The 17,002-nt window shown below is 44.6% G+C and overlaps 1 protein-coding gene across 1 annotated transcript; it reads left to right on the top strand.

Moving 5' to 3' along the window:
* Nucleotides 1-536: 536 nt before the first annotated feature.
* On the top strand, nt 537-14,594 carry LOC149346755 (zinc carboxypeptidase-like). The gene is made up of 11 exons (XM_089585443.1): nt 537-728; nt 3,132-3,207; nt 4,254-4,390; nt 5,678-5,765; nt 6,218-6,316; nt 7,887-7,985; nt 9,027-9,137; nt 10,191-10,287; nt 11,423-11,625; nt 12,871-12,955; nt 14,237-14,594. The coding sequence occupies exons 1-11, from the start codon at nt 625-627 to the stop codon at nt 14,419-14,421; spliced, it is 1,284 nt and encodes a 427-aa protein (XP_089441569.1). The 5' UTR covers nt 537-624; the 3' UTR covers nt 14,422-14,594.
* The last annotated feature ends 2,408 nt before the right edge of the window (nt 14,595-17,002 follow it).

The following is a 17,002-nucleotide window of genomic DNA, read 5'->3' as shown; positions in this document are numbered from 1 at the left end:
ATCCTACATCTTCTTTATGATATATTGGAAGCTTTTTTATTGACCGACTGAACGGACGTCTGTGAGACGTTTCCTGGAACACCATTATCGTTAAGTTCTGCTCACTATATTCGTTTATCAACAACCTTCCGAAGCCGTACGTCACTGCCACCCGCGTCGTTAAAGTAGTGTGTCACAATTCCTTATCAGCACGGAACGTCAAGATACACGGAAAAGCTCATCCGCGCACACTCAAGACACAATGAAAAGAGCAATCGCACACGGAATGGCGTAATATGAATGCAGGCCCATGAGTAATATAGTTGACTATCTCCAAGCAGCACCAATTATGACAGCCGTGTCTGTATCAGTTGCTGTCCAAGTGATTGCACAATAAGGAGCATGAGGTAGGGGATCTCACGTCAACGAACATGCGTTACGGGCACGGATAGAAACAAAATTTCGAAATCGCGAGATGTGGGCGGTCAGGAGCAGTATCACAGCAACATTCCAAAAGATAAGGCCTCGGTGGCCTCTACAAAAAGGCTTCACGTCTCCCCAGGACGTACCTCTAGGCGCCGTCGTTCGAGCGTAAACTATTGGAACGGACGACCATCGGAGGTCTCCCAGGCACAGTCATCCGAGATGGCGCAAGCCCGCTTATGCATAACCACGGCACTTTTGGCCGTGATAAGCTTCTCATGGGCGCTACCGGCATCAAACAGAACACTGCAAGTGCAATACACTGGGTAAGTCGTGCGTTGATAACTCAAAGGCCGATTCTGACTTTCAATATAGGTGCATAGAAGACCTCGCATCCCTAATACAATTGAAATGCAAAGTGTACAAGAGCGAAGCTGATTTTGTGATTGCACTTGGCACTTGTAATCCGGGTTTCTGAATAACTTCAAAACTTCACTTCGCATTCTGCACCTGCCTTCTGAAAGCTGTGATGCCCACCACTTCCACTCTCCGAGCTTAATAAGACTTTAACAGAAAATATTGCCTCCAACTAGCTTCACATATTCACGTCACAAGTTTTCAAGTATGTCATTTGTACCGATCGTGTAGTTGGGCTGCACCACGCTTGGGAAAAATCGTGCCTTCAATGTCCGCAGGTATTTTACCGCTGTTCAGTGGTGGTAAATGATCGATAGCATGGCTTGAACTAACATTAGCGCCCCTAAGCGATAGCAGTTGGGTACGAGACTATTCTGCACGGCGTGTTTGCCACCGCTTACAATAAACGGTACTCTGCAGACAGCGTGGAATATTTTTAGTCGCAGCAGCCGCCGCTCCGGGATGAAAATGTGTTTTAGAGCCTCGCGCTCGGGCAATCATGCCTTGACTATTGCAGTCGAAACTAGCAGGTATCGTTGTAGTTACAGTGATTGGCCTTGGTAGATGTATGATTGGTTTCTCCATTTAAAATCACAGTATGGGAAACCCACGCGTCAATAAAAGTGAGGCAAAACATTAGGTACTATGCACTTATCCGACCTTGCCTTGGTCAACCCTAATTCGGTTGACAAACTTGGCTAAACATTGTGTGTTAATAAAGCCCCTTCACTAACGAAAAAATTCTATCCTCATGCCTTCAGAAAACTAGGTTAACCTCTCCAAACGGAACCAGCAGTTATCGTAGTAACATATGAGGACAATGGGTACCTGCCTCAGGCGTCCATCATGATAGATCAATAAGGCCTTGACGACTAAGGAAACCTTATGCGCTACTGATAGCGTATGAAGAATTTATGTTTTTGAACCAAGCAAAAGGCGTGCGAAGTCTTACTTAACATTTTAACTCTCCGCGCAACAAGGGCATGAAATGCATGCCTTCCTTGTTTATAAACCAGCAGGATATATTAAGAAAAGTAGTACACAATGTACATTTTCACCTTCTTTTGACCCGCTTGTATAGCCCATGCACATTTGTAAGTGCATACGGTGCATATACATCAGAAATAAGTAATTGAATTCCGGCGATATATACAGGTGCTGAGAGGTATGTATATGCTGCTACAGCTTGCAGTGATGCAAGCTTTCTCTGCCCTCCTGCTATTTTTTAGGTTCCCTGTACATGTCAGTCGGAAAAGACATCATCTTAACCAAATATTTATAACATGAAGAAGAAAAAGCTATAAATAAATGAATAAATAAATGGAGATTATAATTAAACAGACATATCAAACCTCCTCCATCCCCTCCAGTCAAAAAAAAAAAATGATTTCCGATGGACCGCCATTTCTTTACAAGCCACCGGCCATTGGGCGACCACCTGAGATCCTCTTAGGGTGGCAGGGCGGTTTTGAATACGTCACTAGATAGTAAATCTCCTCATGCAGCTAAATGTGTGTGTGTGTGGGGGGGGGGGGGGGGTGCCACAAAAGGCATCGTTGAAATAGGGAGGAGGAGGGGTGGCCGGAGGGAGTGGATTGTAGCTGGGTGAACAAGGACAAAGAAAGGTTGGATGAAACCTTTCTCGAGTTGTGCATGTTGTGTGCTTTGCATGTTCTGCATAAAAATGAATGTTTGTTCTCAGCACGGCAATGTATGGCAAGTAAGCTAAACTGAGCTAGTCGGAGCAATTGCATCTTCGAAATACGTAGCGCGAAAAACAAGACACAGGCAAGGTGAAGACAGGCAAGACACAGGCGCTCGTGTCCTGTCTTCACCTTGCCTGTGTCTTGTTTTTCGCGCTACGTATTTCGAAGATGAAAATGTATGGCAACACCCACAGTGTAACCCTTTAAAGGTGGCAAGTTTAATAGGAATCTGTTAAAATTCACAGTGGGCTATGAATGAAATTATGTAAACATGAAACTAATGTGCAAAGCGCTGCTCAAAAATGTTTCCTCATTATAAACTCTTGTAACATGACAAATGTAAATCGCTCATAAATATATGCCGACTATTCCCATCGATTCCTCAATTACAGGGGAACTTCCAGCTCTACGCTAAATCTACTCGCATATTGTGATGCCTCTGTGCAAGAAAGTGAACACGAGTAAATTCAATGCAACGCTGAATAAAAGTGACGAATGCTTTTACCGCAGGGCTTTTAAGCCAATAACAACTCGCATAGACTTACAGCCCACTGATAACATGCGTTGCAAAACAGCTACAGAAAATCTTCTCCCCTTTGATTCCAGGCACCGGTTAGTATCTGTGATCCCGAAAACACCGGCGCACGTCAGTCTCTTATCGGCACTGGAGGAGCGATTTCAGGTGAGCTAAACAATCGAATGCTCGTCTCCATATCAGCAAGGGCAACGCATATGGAGGTGGGGAACCCCACGCTGTTAGCTATCCAGCCAGACAATAATTTCACAATATCAAAAAAAAAGATATGGTCTGTCTGGAACTGGATGCAGATTTAAGAGCATACGTATACAAGGCGTTTCAGCGTAGGTGAACCAAATTTTTTTTAAATAGACTTTTTGAGGTATGAAGGCGGCTTATGCTGCACAAAAATACCTGCGTTGCCAGACATCCGAAAACATGTGAATAATGTTAGCTAGTTAGTCGCTTAACTAACTTCTGATAACGCACTTTTTAAGTAGAACCGTTAGACTACTGGTTGCAATGAGAGACTTGTAACCGGTTCTTAGTAGTAAACATATCAGTTTTTAGAATTTTGAAAACGCGATTACACTTGCTGCTGTGGGTCGACAAAATATGGCTGCACAGTGCGAAAAAACGCGAGGTTTTGAAAGCATGTAGGCAAAGCAACCACTCCAATGCACGTAACTAGTCGAAAAAGCCAAATTTTGTCGAGCCACCGTGGCGACGGCAATCGCGCTTTCGAAATTCTGAAAACTGATATGGCTATTACTTACGACCGGCTACAAGTCTCTCATTGCAACCGGTAGCCTAACTGCTATAGTTAAAAAGTGAATTATCTGAAATTAGTAAAGCGAGGCTAACTAGTTACATTATTTACATGTTTTCTGATGTCTGCCTACGCAGGCATTATTCATACCTGACAAAGCCTATTTTAAAAAGTTTTAGTTGACGTTTGCTGCAACACCAGGTATATGTGTGTATGTGTATGTGTGTGTGTGTGTTGGGGGGGGGGAGGAAGGGTACACATATGATGGAGGAAGGCAACATTTGCCTAATCTAAAGAGAGCATGTAGGAGGATTTTGGGGAATTTTTATCACTGGGAAATTATTACTGTATTAATATTTTGCATGAGACTTAGTCCATCTATCCAAGCGCCGGCACTTTTTGCCCCGATGCATGCCGCATCATCTTAATTTCTGCTCCGCAGGCCGATGTCTGGCAGGAAGCAAATGACCTCCGACCATCAGAGCTGCTACGGTTGAGACCGGAAGTGGCCGACGAATTTGCCGCCGCCGTGACGCAGTCGGGTATGGCCGTGACCACGCTGAGCTCCAACGTTCAAGAGTAAGGCATTACCATCTGCTTGGTAAACTGTAATGTATATTGTATGCTGCCTCGGTGAAAAGTATTCATGCCGCATAGCTTGTCATTCAGGCATTAAAAAGTTGGTTTACGCGTTCATTGGGGTTTAACGTCCCAAAGCGACACGGGCTATGAGGGACGCCGTAGTGGAGGGCACATCGCCGCCGCGGTGGCTCAGTGGTTATGGTGCTCGGCTGCTGACCCGAAAGACGCGGGTTCGATCCCGGCCGCGGCGGTTGAATTTCTTTGGAGCAGAAATTCTAGACGCCCGTGTACTGTGTGATGTCAGTGCACGTTAAAGAAGCCCAGGAGGTCGAAATTTCCGGAGCCCTCCACTACGGCGTCTCTCATAGCCTTAGTCGCTTTGGGACGTTAAAACCCCATAAACCAACCAAACCAAGTGGAGGGCTCCGAAAATTTCGACCACCTGGGGTTCTTTAACGTGCACTGACATCACACAGTACACGGGCCTCTAGAATTTCTCCTCCAAAGAAATTCAACCGCCGCGGCCGGTATCGAACCAGCGTCTTCTCGGGCCAGCAACCGAGCGCCATAACCACTGAGCCACCGCGGCAGGGCAGGCATTAAAAGGCGTTTGCAAGATGTCTTATACCTCTAAATGGGAGCCCAGAGGTGCCAACCTCCGTTCTCTCCTTGCAAGACCTCTTGGTTTCAAAGGCGCCAAAAGTAATGCACAGTACGTTCTAAAATCAAACACTTGAAGATCTTATACCGAGGGTTTTTATATACGACACTGTAGAAATATCATCCTATCATCTTTGCCTATCATCCTTGTATGCACTTTCATCTAAAGGTGCATTGAGTTGTTTTTTTAATCTACAATCTAAGCAACACAGACCATTTAACTTGGTTTGGACGAAGTTGTGAATAGGCGAAATGTTGTAAGCAGCATTAGTTGAGCTCACGAAACCTTCTTTTTCACTAAATGAAATGGAGTTCCATTGCCAAAGATAATCGATATCTGCTTAATGTGTTACTTAATCAACAAATAGCAATATTTAATCTGCAAATAACAATCTGAACATGCGCACAGCATTCCTTAGGACTGACACAAACAGAAGGTGACGCTCACGTAAAGAGCCGACGCCAAACTACAATCGAGCAAGAAAAGACATATATATACAATGAATGGACACACAGTCCTTTGCGCACAAAAAGAAACGCAGCATCACTTCGGCAAGTTGTACTTTTTTTACAGCATAGATCAGAGCTGATTTCGTTTGTTCTTTTTCTTTCCTATCTCTACAGTTTGATCGACAATGAGCGCAAAGAGATGCGCTTCACAACATACTCGACGGAGAATTCGCGCTTCCAGAAGTACCTGAAATATGAAGAGGTAAGCTTCACACAAATCTGTCTCTTTATTTTAATCCTGTAGTAGTTTCAATACAGCTCTACAGAACAGTTCACACGACTCTTGGCAAGCACATCTTAATAAAGAAATACTTTTCGCCTCTTCTAATCCCTTAATAATTTCTCCTATTGTTTAGACTGCTGATTAGAAGTACTCTCTTTTCGCCATCTGTTTAAAAAATGTCCTTTCTGAAGGACATTCGTGCAGCCCTCTGTGCACTGCATTTTGGAGAAGGATTGCTACAGCCTTTTTAACATTTCGTTTCTTGCAATAACATCACGGCTTGCTTTCTAATTTTCTTGAAGCCATTATTTTTGCGTATTTATGTAACCGCGATGGTAAATACAGCATACGTATAACAGAAGTCCCACTTAAGGCCCTCTGTGTTCTGAGAGTATCACCAAAATAAGGATATCCTATTTCTCCTACTTCAGTTTAAAAGCGCCCTAAAGGAGTACGCAGAGAAGTACAACCACGTGACGTTCACATCCATTGGTAGGTCGTACGAAGGACGGGACCTCATCGGTGTTCACGTGAGTGTGCAAAGTGCTTATATTTTTCACTGAGCTAGTGTTTTCCCATAAAACCGGGTTCACGATATTCGGAACTTTATCTGGATATCGTAGAGTTACAATGGAAACAATATACAGGTTACAAATACTTATTTTTCACGGCCCAGTAATCAGCTTTCTGCCCTAATTATTTTTTGTTTACACCTTACCAATAATTATACATGCTGGCTGCGAAAAAATATTCAAACTGTGACATGAAAAAGCTGTGCAAACTTTGGTGTCAGCTTTGATACTTTTAGGGCCCTCAGTCGAAGTAAAATATATTTTTGCGTTGTGTATGTTCAGGCGAAAGGTAAGTTGTTGTAGTATGTTTTCCTTCACCGCGCCCTACACAAATTTTGCGATCGAAAGTTCGCGCGAAACGTCAGCCGTAAAGCCTATCTTGTTTGCTGCCATAATAGTAACGTTGGTTAAATAGCTTGGTCGCAGTGGAGCAGCATAAACACATAGTAAGCAAACAGTCCGCAAAATGATTTAAATTGTAAAACGGCACCCGTTGAACGAAATATTAGGGTCAATTTAACCAAGCTAACGCCTCTGACTTCGCACCTATCGCAATCCTTGGAAACGTTTTACCATTCATCATCAAAGATGGAGTCCGTTGTCCTAAGCCTTTCCTACTGTTCTGCAAGTGCTCAGATGTCGAGAACTGTTGGAAACAGAAAGCCCCATACAGCTGCGCACTGCGCCCATTTGAAATCTATTTAGAGCAATGAAAAACAATATGACAAGAGCGATTAGATTAAACAAAACCGTAGACTACACTAAGGCTTTAACGCTACAAATGCATAGGGCTGAGTAAAAGATGAGGGTTTACTTAGCACAATCCTACCCTTCGTGCTTGCAAACTGGCTCTATCCCGCCAAATCCCCAGTTTTCACTTCGAACCGTCGATAGCGCTCTTAGCAAACAATATGCGGTTATGACACTTCCGCCTAAGTTGGGCTCTGTTTCAGTTATTTCAACTTTCCTAGCTAAACCTCGGCAGATTACACTTCATTGAGCTTCATACATTACCATCTAATGCAGGGTTAAGCATACAAAAACCTCTTAATTTATCCAGCAATGCGTAGGTTAGAAAAGCCGAAAGAAAAACAACGTCACGAATGTTACGTCATATCATTCTTGAAGCAAGATATTATATAACCTCTGCAGTTACGTATCGACGCTACAGATTGTACATTGTCTTTGGACGGAAATGTGATCATTTCGATGAGGGCAGAGGTTAGTCACGTAGTCCAAGAGCATTATCAGTGCGATTAGTGCCCCAAAAGCAATCATTACTCACTCATACTTAGCCCAATATTCCTTAGGACTCAGTGCAGCAGTGATTACGTTTTTAACAAGTTTGAGATTAGAAAATGCGATTACACACTTCTCTGAGCCAGCCAGCCTAACGTGCACTCTGTACAGCTTAGAAGTCCCTGCACGAAGGAATAATTAAAAAAAAGCACACATGGCAAAGTATGCAAAACCAACCGTCAGTGCTAATTCACCATCATGGATGTATACTTCCTCTGTCTGTCTACAGATCAAGGCGAAGGACAACTTGCCCATCGTGTTCTTCGAATGTGGAATCCACGCCAGGGAATGGATTGCTCCAGCCATCTGCCTCTACATCATTGACCAGGCAAGTGAAATGGCGCTGCAGAGCATAATGTGTACAATAATCAGAACGCCACGATCAGGGTCACAAGGCGTCCGGGAACTTTTCAGGGTGACGTCCATTGTAATTAGCAGTAGGCGGCCCGCTCTTGCTGCCGAGGCCAATAGGAGCTCAGCACGGCTGTGTAGGCGTACAAGTGCACGCCTGCATCTTACAGTCAATGTTATACACTATGCGTTTTCTTCCTCTTCACCCCGTTTATGCGCGATTTATCATTTCAGTTCAAAGGAGACAGTTTTCGAATAAACAACATACTCAAGCGCCAAGAAATGTATTCGATAGTACACAACGAAAAACGCTAATGGTTTGCCTTCAACTGCACTAGCCGTATAATAGAGATGAATAGCTTCCTTCTTTTTAGCTGCATGGCTGCACTTTGTCGCACACCAACGTTTAATTCCTCTTTAACTGAAAGGCCGAAACTCTAGACCAAAATCTCTAATCCAAATATGATGCTCAGGATAGAACGTTTCAGTTTCTACAGCGCTTTAAAAATACCTTAGGTTAAGACAGCCAGTAAATATAGTAACTCCGAAAGATTTTTTTTAGAACTGAACATATCATAATACAGATTCGACGTTTAAACCAATAAAATACGTTGGAAATGCTCAAGGTAAGGTTGGTCAAAAAATCTCAATTGCACACGGCGGCGTGTTGTTCTGAGGAATACAGAATGCATGGTACAGCTGCACCGAAAAATCCTCTTCTCGAGGGCTATTTAAATAGCTATGAACTCCATCAATTTATAGCCTTAAAATTGAAGGTTGGCTAATGAAGTACCGGATTTTGTAGAGCTGGAGACGGAGCACAAGTTTAATAACATTTTGAGATGCTCAGACTGGCGCGCCTGTCTTCACGTAGGCGTGTTGCTGACCTAAACACTCTAGTTCCAGCCGTAGAAAGGCTATTTTTTTATTGCCGGTAGGATACCTTTTAATTCTTTTCCGCTCAGTGAAATAAGTGTCAGTGATTATTTCTTTTTTTTTTTGGCCTTCTCCCGAACAGTTGGCGACGCAGTACGAGAAGGACGAGGAAATCAAGAGTCTGGTGTCCAAATACGAATGGCGCATTCATCCACTCGTGAACCCGGACGGCTACGAATACTCACACACTACGGTGAGTAACCGCCTCAGTCTATAAGGGAACTTGATGGCGAGGGCCTGAGACCTGCTGAGCCTAAAGACGTCTGAGCTGAATTTTGACGACGGCGTTAATTCTTCTTTAAATATATTGCTAAGAAGAAAACTGAAAACACCTAACACAGTAGATCGAAATCATCAACAGATGGATGGGCTAATGATTCATGTGAATATGTTTGCACACTAACGAGACACAATACGAAGAGAAAGACAGTGAGAAGCTGTATTCTTGATCTTTAACGGAGCGCCATTCATGCTCGAGTGCAACGAAATGCTGGATCGGATAGGAGTATCGGTTCCAAGACAAAAAAAATTAACCTTCGATTAACTGTGCGTAAGCAAGTTCTGGGGCAGCACAAAATCCGAAGATCTTTCTTACACACTGCCGCATCTCTTAACACTCCACTGAAACTCAGTTATCAATGAGTGCATTCCACCAAGGCGCCCTGGGAGAGGTCACAAAAAGTTGGGGACTTTTTGCAAAACGATAAAGAGCAGTGGGGACAGTGGTCCCCACACGCCAAAGTAGCTGCGGCCGAGAAGGCAAGTAGGTCATGGCTACGCGAAATTTTAACAAGCTCAGCTGTTACGACTGGAATATTAATGTAATGACGAAACGATAAACAAATACCCCATTGGCTTTTTCTCAACCGGCGAAGCAAAATGCGCCGCTAGAATAGTACTCTTTGGAGACAGTGTTTACAGACAGTTTACTGAAAACTAACAGTGAAGTTTGTCTAATCTACCAAACTAAGACAAGGTGCTCATAGTCTAGAAAAAGAAAGAGGAAGAATTATAACAATAAGGTTGATATCTAATCTACCAAATTAAGGCTAGGTACTAGCAGTTAAAATAGCGGAGCTTAAACAAGCCGCGGGTAACCAGAAGTCTCGCGACTAACATAAATTGTTCACATAGCGAAGCCAACTTGATCATAGATGGCGTCAATTCATGTGGGCTACAACGTTCAGACCTCGTAGGTTCTCGCTGTAATGCTTGAAGGAACTTCAAACTATCGTCGTTCTTACAGGAACGCCTATGGAGGAAGACTCGCTCGAAGAGTCGCGTAAACAGCGAATGCCGAGGGACTGACGCCAACCGTAACTTTGACATCGGCGAATTCTGCAGTAAGTATAGGGTTTCATAACATGTTAGCTTCTTTTATCATATGCATGCAGGCATTTCGCACCTTTTCATCGGCAACGATGCTCACAACCAATATGGAACTGAACAATCATGTGATAGCTGATAAAAAAAAGGTTACCAGAGAAAAGCCCAAGCTTGACCAACACGTGATTAACCACAGCCCCTCTTTAACGCTATGCTCAGATGTTTGGTTTGGTTTCATGATGTTCAACGTCCTAAAGTGACTCAGGCTATGAGAGACACCGTAGTGGAGGACTAGGGATAATTTTGACCACCTGGGGTTCTTCAACGTGCACTGGCATCGCATAGTACATGGGCCTCAGCGTTTCACTATTATCGAGATGAGACCGCCGCTGCCAGGATCAAACCGGCATCTCTCTGGTCAACTGCCGAACACCGCAACCACTGAGCCACCGCCGCGAACCCAGAGATATTTAGGAAGTCCCCACGATGGAAGCGAAAAAGCGCGTGTGGAAAAATTTAGAACTGTTTCTGCGGTGTATCACTGTTGTGTATGTCGACTGGATCATTTGTTGATTAAGTGTTCACAAAAATTTCCAAACTTCTTGTTGATTAGTCAGTGATCTAGTTATTGATTAAAGTATTGACTTCTTGGAAACCTTCTCGGCGAAGCGAGACCAGGCTGCCGACATAAGGGTGCAAAGGCACAATTGAAATGAACGATTGGCAATATCAGATTCGTCAGAAGCTCATAGCGTAGGCAGAGAAGAAAAAACGCAGCCAATATTCGCTTGCCACAAAATCCTTGCTCTCATCGAGCATTTCAAGCTATCTTTGCTCCTTTCCTTAGAGAACCGAAGGTGCGATAGGGAACGCAATTCTGATAAAATAAACAGTAGGGACAGCTTCAAGAGCTTTCCTGCCCCTAAAAGCTCACTACTCGTCGTACCACTCTCCTATACCTAGCTGAAGACGTGGAGACCGACTTAATGTGACTTCCACTCCTTCAAACCTTCCCGAACACGCTCTCTGAGGCTTCGCAGAGCGCTGCATATCCAGCATAGGGCGGCTATGTCGAGTCTTCTCTGGCGCTCTCTGCTATGATTGACATGTTGAGTTGGTAAGCAACGGTTATGTCGATGCCGCGCTTTGCAGAGCACAAATCGAGCGACGACCCTTGTTCGGATATGTACTGCGGCGACAGTCCCTTCTCGGAGCCCGAAGTGCGGGCCCTCAGGGACGCCTTGGATGGCATCAGAGGCCGCGCGGAGTTCTACTTTGCCATGCACAGCTTCGGCCTGCTCTGGATGTTCCCGCACGGCTACACCAAAACTCCCAGTCCAGACCACGACCTTCTGGTAAGTGTTCGCTAGAATGCGCCACCGGAGCTGGTCTTGCTGAGCCGAAAGGCAAGGTTAATCTCCCAGTCTAAAGAGGACACATAAACCACGCCTTGATGGCTGGCCTTGTCGGAGATCAGATCAAAAAGCGCAGTGGAAAACAAAAGGCTGCCTTACTAAAGTACACTAGTAGAAAAAAAGCAAAAAAAAGAAGTACGCAAGAACAGCCTATAACCCGCAGGCAGCTCTTCAATTCCACTAAAAATTTTCATAATTATCATCGTCATAATTGGTCTGACTTCATACACGATAAAGGCCTCTCAAATATACCTCAAATCAACGCTTTCCTGTGTCGGCTGCGGCCACCTTATCGCCGAAAACTTCCTCATCCCATCCCCTACTTTACTCCCTGTACGCCCATGCTACATTTCTCTTAAGTTTCCTTAATGAACGCTGTGAACGTTTTCGTGCTTCACTCTAATGAAGAGGTCAGTGGCGTCAAATTTCTTGCGCTTTAATTTCGTTCTGTGATTGTCTTTCTGTTTAGCGGTACAAGACAACATTTAGCAACTGCTATTGCCCTGCCGCAGAGGAATAGTGTGTGTTTGTTATTAATGTCCGCTGAGGTTCGCGGCAGACCTATATTCTTTGCGAATAGCGTATCCGTTGAATTACAAAACGTTGCTTTTTACAGAAAAATGTTTTAGGGCTTTGGGGAAACTTTCTTCAAATAATGATTAGATCGAAATGCGGGGTGCTACTCCATTTGTCGCATGTGACGTTAACGGAACTAAGGCGCCAGTTCGAATAAAGCGCGGGTAAAAATTAAGTAGATTTGAAATAAATAACAAGGTAGCGTTCTGCTTCGAACCGACTTTAACACACACGCTAAGAACGACCTGCCCAATTTTATTTCGGATGTTATCATGCGCTTATAACACGAGCTCTCTTACTAATAGGTTTGGTTTGGTTTGGTTTATGGGGTTTAACGTCCCAAAGCGACTAAGGCTATGAGAGACGCCGTAGTGGAGGGCTCCGGAAATTTCGACCACCTGGGGTTCTTTAACGTGCACTGACATCGCACAGTACACGGGCCTCGAATTTCTCCTCCAAAGAAATTCAGCCGCCGCGGCCGGGATCGAACCCGCGTCTTTCGGGCCAGCAGTCGAGCACCATAGCCACTGAGCCACCGCGGCGGCCTTACTAATAGGAATGCCACTTTTTGTGTGCAGCTTATTAAGTGCTAAAACTCGCCGTTTGCAGATGAACATCTCACAAAGGGCGACGGAGGCCATTAAAAACGTACGCAACACCCACTTCGACTTCGGACCCATTTCGACGACCGTATGTAAGTGCCCAACAAGGCCGTCTGTTGCCATCGTCTTTTCACAGCAATCCCTTTGTAACAAATTCTGCCTTTTTAGTTTGTATCAAAACGTAATACAGCTGGCATTTGTTATTATAAAGCGTCTTATCTCTTCATGGACACCACGAAGTCAAAAAAGGCTATTGTACTAGCTTCAAGATAACGAAGCAAAAACCAGGGAACTTTAACATATTTTTCACGCAGTTTAATTCTCAGCAAGAGGAAGCAGCTGTACTCTGACGTGAATACAGTAACAACACCTGAAAGATTACTTGGAGTATTACTTGTAAGCGTTATGTATTACACTCCAGTACAAGATCGACACCCCGCTACGTGCACGCTGCGTACCATTAATACTCCGTTCACTACTTCGGGCTCATGCGCAGTATTATAAAGCTCTCTCAAGGGAACTAAAGCAATATCCTATACTTCGTTATTGCAATGAACGTGACGTAAAGGGGAGTTTTTAAAATATAAATATTGCAAGGTCTCCTTTCATCAGGTTGTGCTTTGAGGGACAAGTAGCCATGATCAAATAAATAACCAGAAACACATCTTAACGACGGGGTCAACTATGTCAGCGTAATGTGTCCCAAACGAAACCCCGGCAATAAGCCCTGGACAATGAAATGTTATACAGGCGTGTCGAGTAGCCACCTCTCTTGAGAACACTCTCGGTTTCGCCATGTGATCCAAGCAGCTGCCACTCCAAACCGAGAGAACGAAAAAAATTAAAAAAGAAAATAAAATAAACATTATACAGCATGCCATAAATGGAGCTGTAGGCAATATAAGACGAATATCGAGTGCAACGCCATGCAATTTTTTTTTTTCAGTAAAAAGGTATTTTATGGTTCTTCACGGATCTTGCAGTCTTTCGTTTTTCATCGGCAAAGGATTCATTTCTTGCTGAAAATTTTGGATTAAAAGAAAAGAGCAACTTTTTTCACCACCACTTTATTCGATCTCGTGACGTCTGTACCGAAGAGTCGGTGGCCCTCAATAGAAAGTAATTTTTGGTATCGCTTAGCGTCGTGGATTTGAACTAACGCACATGCTTTGCCGACGCCATAGCTAGCTAGCAGAAAGATGTGGTAACGGCGATACCACTATCTTATTATTTGAACAATTTCTTACTTTGTAAAACTCTCTTTTTAATGACAAGTGTCTTTTGTTGCCGTAACGCGGTGATGACCTGAGTCTCCGTTTAACCTATACAAGAAAGGTGTTCGCTAAATGACCGTTATTTTCGGAACTTCGCAGACCAATCATCCGGCCACAGCGTGGACTGGGCCTACGACCGCGTCGGCATCAAGAAGGCGTTCATCCTCGAGCTTGAGCCGCACATACAAACATTCGACTGGAAGCTGGCCTTTGCGCTTAGACCGCAAGAAATACTGGGGGCCGCCAAGGAGACATGGGAGGGAATCAAGGCAGCCGTCGCCTAGACACTTCCACAGTGCTACATCATGTCCCGCGGCACTTCCGGGCGGAGCAAGTTGAAACACTCACTCCTGCATTAATTACATCTCAGCTCTTATTATTCAACGCAGAGCAATCTGGGCGTTCCAGTCTTCTGGTACAAAGTAAATATGAAGGTTAATAAATTATTGTGTACGCATATATGTATACAATGTTTTATTACAGCTGAAGAGAGCATCGAAGTCATCATGTGCCATCAACTACGCCGGTGTGTAACCAGCCGCAAGAAAAAGAAATGGCTCCGAATTTTCGCCTATATTTTTTTTAAACGTGCTAAAGCAGCCTCACATGAGCGATAACGACGACGATGAAGACAGAGAATTCTCGGTATGCGTCTTTGCGCCGCAGATGGAAGTCGATAAAGACGACTATTTCAATGCACACAGCGAGAATGTGTTGCAGTTCAACGCGAGGCGGAATCGGCTGTGGTGATGGCCTAACTAAAATTCCGCAGAAATTCGAGTTTTATTTTAGGCTATCGCCGCAGGCGATCACACATGGCTTATAACGAATGCAGCTGGAGGTTAATTATTAACTATGATTATTAGTTATTAATGACCGAAGCAAACATCCCAGTCCGCTGGTTAGTGTGACAGGGATGCCCAGTCTCTCCTTTTGTTCGCGCTACACTTGGAACCAGTCTGTGCGATTATAATTGCGAGCGATAACATGCGATGTTTTGCCCTACAACTATGCGACATCAAAATTTTTAGGCTAGCCTGATGAATTTGCTGTTTCTGTGTCGATGAGAACAGCGTAAGTAATTCAATGAGACTTCTCTAACGGTTTTGTGATGTGGTTGGTTGTCGCAATAATCTGAGAAATTTGTTGACTTGTGACAAGGGGACTGCAGCGACATGGACTTTATCGGCCCAACAGGCATCAAAGAAAAAAATGCGCCGATAGCATAGTGTTCTCGTGCACTGGCCAGGGGAGCTGGTCAGTTCACATGCCAGTGGCGGCAGTTTTGTTTAGTTTATTTATTTCACAGAGAACAAAAAACCCACAAACATCGTAAGATCTCGCTCGGGGGTTACCCCGCCCACTACAATGCTGCCGCGATCAGTGTGCACCAGATATCGCGTGCAACGCTTGGACGGAGTTGATTCGCATGACACAGTTTATATCTGACAAGGCCTCTAAATTTTGGCGGCTTGGCAGGGCTCAGGCAATTTCCAGCAATCGCGCCTTGATTGCCGATATTGAAAGCAGTGACTCATGCGCAGCTCTTGTCTGTCCCTTGTACTGAGAGCGGCCCTGATGTTAAGAAATTGATTCTCGCTGTGGCCGAAAGCAATAAGGTTTAAAGCACGTTTGAGTTTTGCCAAATGAAGATTTTACAGCATATTGAGCATTACGCTCTTCCTCGAATATTTGGAATGAACGGCAGAAAAAATTGATACTGATATATTCCTTCCTTCTTTAATAGAGCACGCTTTTTCAAAATAATACTTCATTCGGTGCCAATTTTTTTGAAGGTCTAGTTTATGGTGTTTAACCTCCCAAAGCGACTCAGGCTACGAAGGACGCTGTAGTGAACGGCTCCGGAAATTTCGACCACCTGTGGATCTTCAGTGTGCACTGGAATCCCACAGTGCATGGGCCTCTGGAATTTCGCCTCCACTGAAATTCAACCGCCGCCACCGAGATCGAACATGCATCTTTCAGGTCAGCAGCCGAGTGCCATCACCACTGAGCCAACGCGGCGGCCCAGTTTTGTTGCGAAAGCAACACTACGCGAGTTGCCTAGCCACTTCGCTGAACCGAGGAAAGGCCATACTGCGCATGCGTGAGAAGCAGTGACGTCACACGACGCACAGCGTGGGCGCCGCCACCGTCGCTGCGCGGGTGACTCAGACCCGCTGAACCTCCAACGGTTCACCTCTTCCAGCAATGAAATTCAAACTGAAATTTTGCTTTACAGGATTCCGGTAACGAAGCCAGTATTCTGAGCATTTGCTGTTTGTTTTGCCAGCGCTCCGGCTTCCACTGTGCTTGCTGCCTTTCTATCAAAGTAAAGCAGTGCTGAGGACGGAAAACAATTGAGTCTAATGAAAATATATTTGTCCAGTCCGGGAGGAGTGCTCGGTGCAGGGCTCATACAGCGGCGCCCGTCACATTGAGCATAAACGAACGCAAAGAAAGAAACGAAAACTTGAGGGAGGACAAGAGAAAGAACGGTCGGTAATAGGCAACTGCACAGGTTTAGTTGGCACGCCTATGTGTAGAGGTGTACGCATCGGTATTCATTAAAGACTCAGCCTATGCTAGGGTGCAGTGTGGGATGTAATTTCTGTAGGTGGATCTGTTTAGTATATGTACCGCCTCTAGCGGTCACCAAACGAGTGCCTCGTACCTCCATGAGCGGTTTGAGGGGTGTTCGATACCTGTCCTTTCCGGTGTGCGGTCACACCGACCCGCCTATGCCCAAGTTGCCTTACTTCAGCCACGTGCTATCGCTGAAGTAATATATCGGGAATAATGACGCCTTACATGAGCTAGGTGCTATATTAAGCGATTAGTGATTCTCCGCTTCCACGGCTGTCG

The sequence above is a fragment of the Amblyomma mixtum genome, chromosome 4, assembly GCF_055824585.1.
Source record: "Amblyomma mixtum isolate Tamu chromosome 4, ASM5582458v1, whole genome shotgun sequence".
In the NCBI taxonomy this organism is placed as follows: domain Eukaryota; kingdom Metazoa; phylum Arthropoda; class Arachnida; order Ixodida; family Ixodidae; genus Amblyomma; species Amblyomma mixtum.
Note: the sequence above shows the minus strand (reverse complement) of the source record. Positions and strands in the feature narration are given on the sequence as shown.

Coding starts and splice junctions, on each gene's coding strand:
- LOC149346755 (XM_089585443.1), top strand. CDS start 625: ATGGCGCAAGCCCGCTTATGCATAACCACGGCACTTTTGGCCGTGATA. Junction 7,986..9,026: donor GCCTCTACATCATTGACCAG/GCAAGTGAAATG, acceptor TCTCCCGAACAG/TTGGCGACGCAGTACGAGAA. Junction 10,288..11,422: donor TGACATCGGCGAATTCTGCA/GTAAGTATAGGG, acceptor CGCGCTTTGCAG/AGCACAAATCGAGCGACGAC.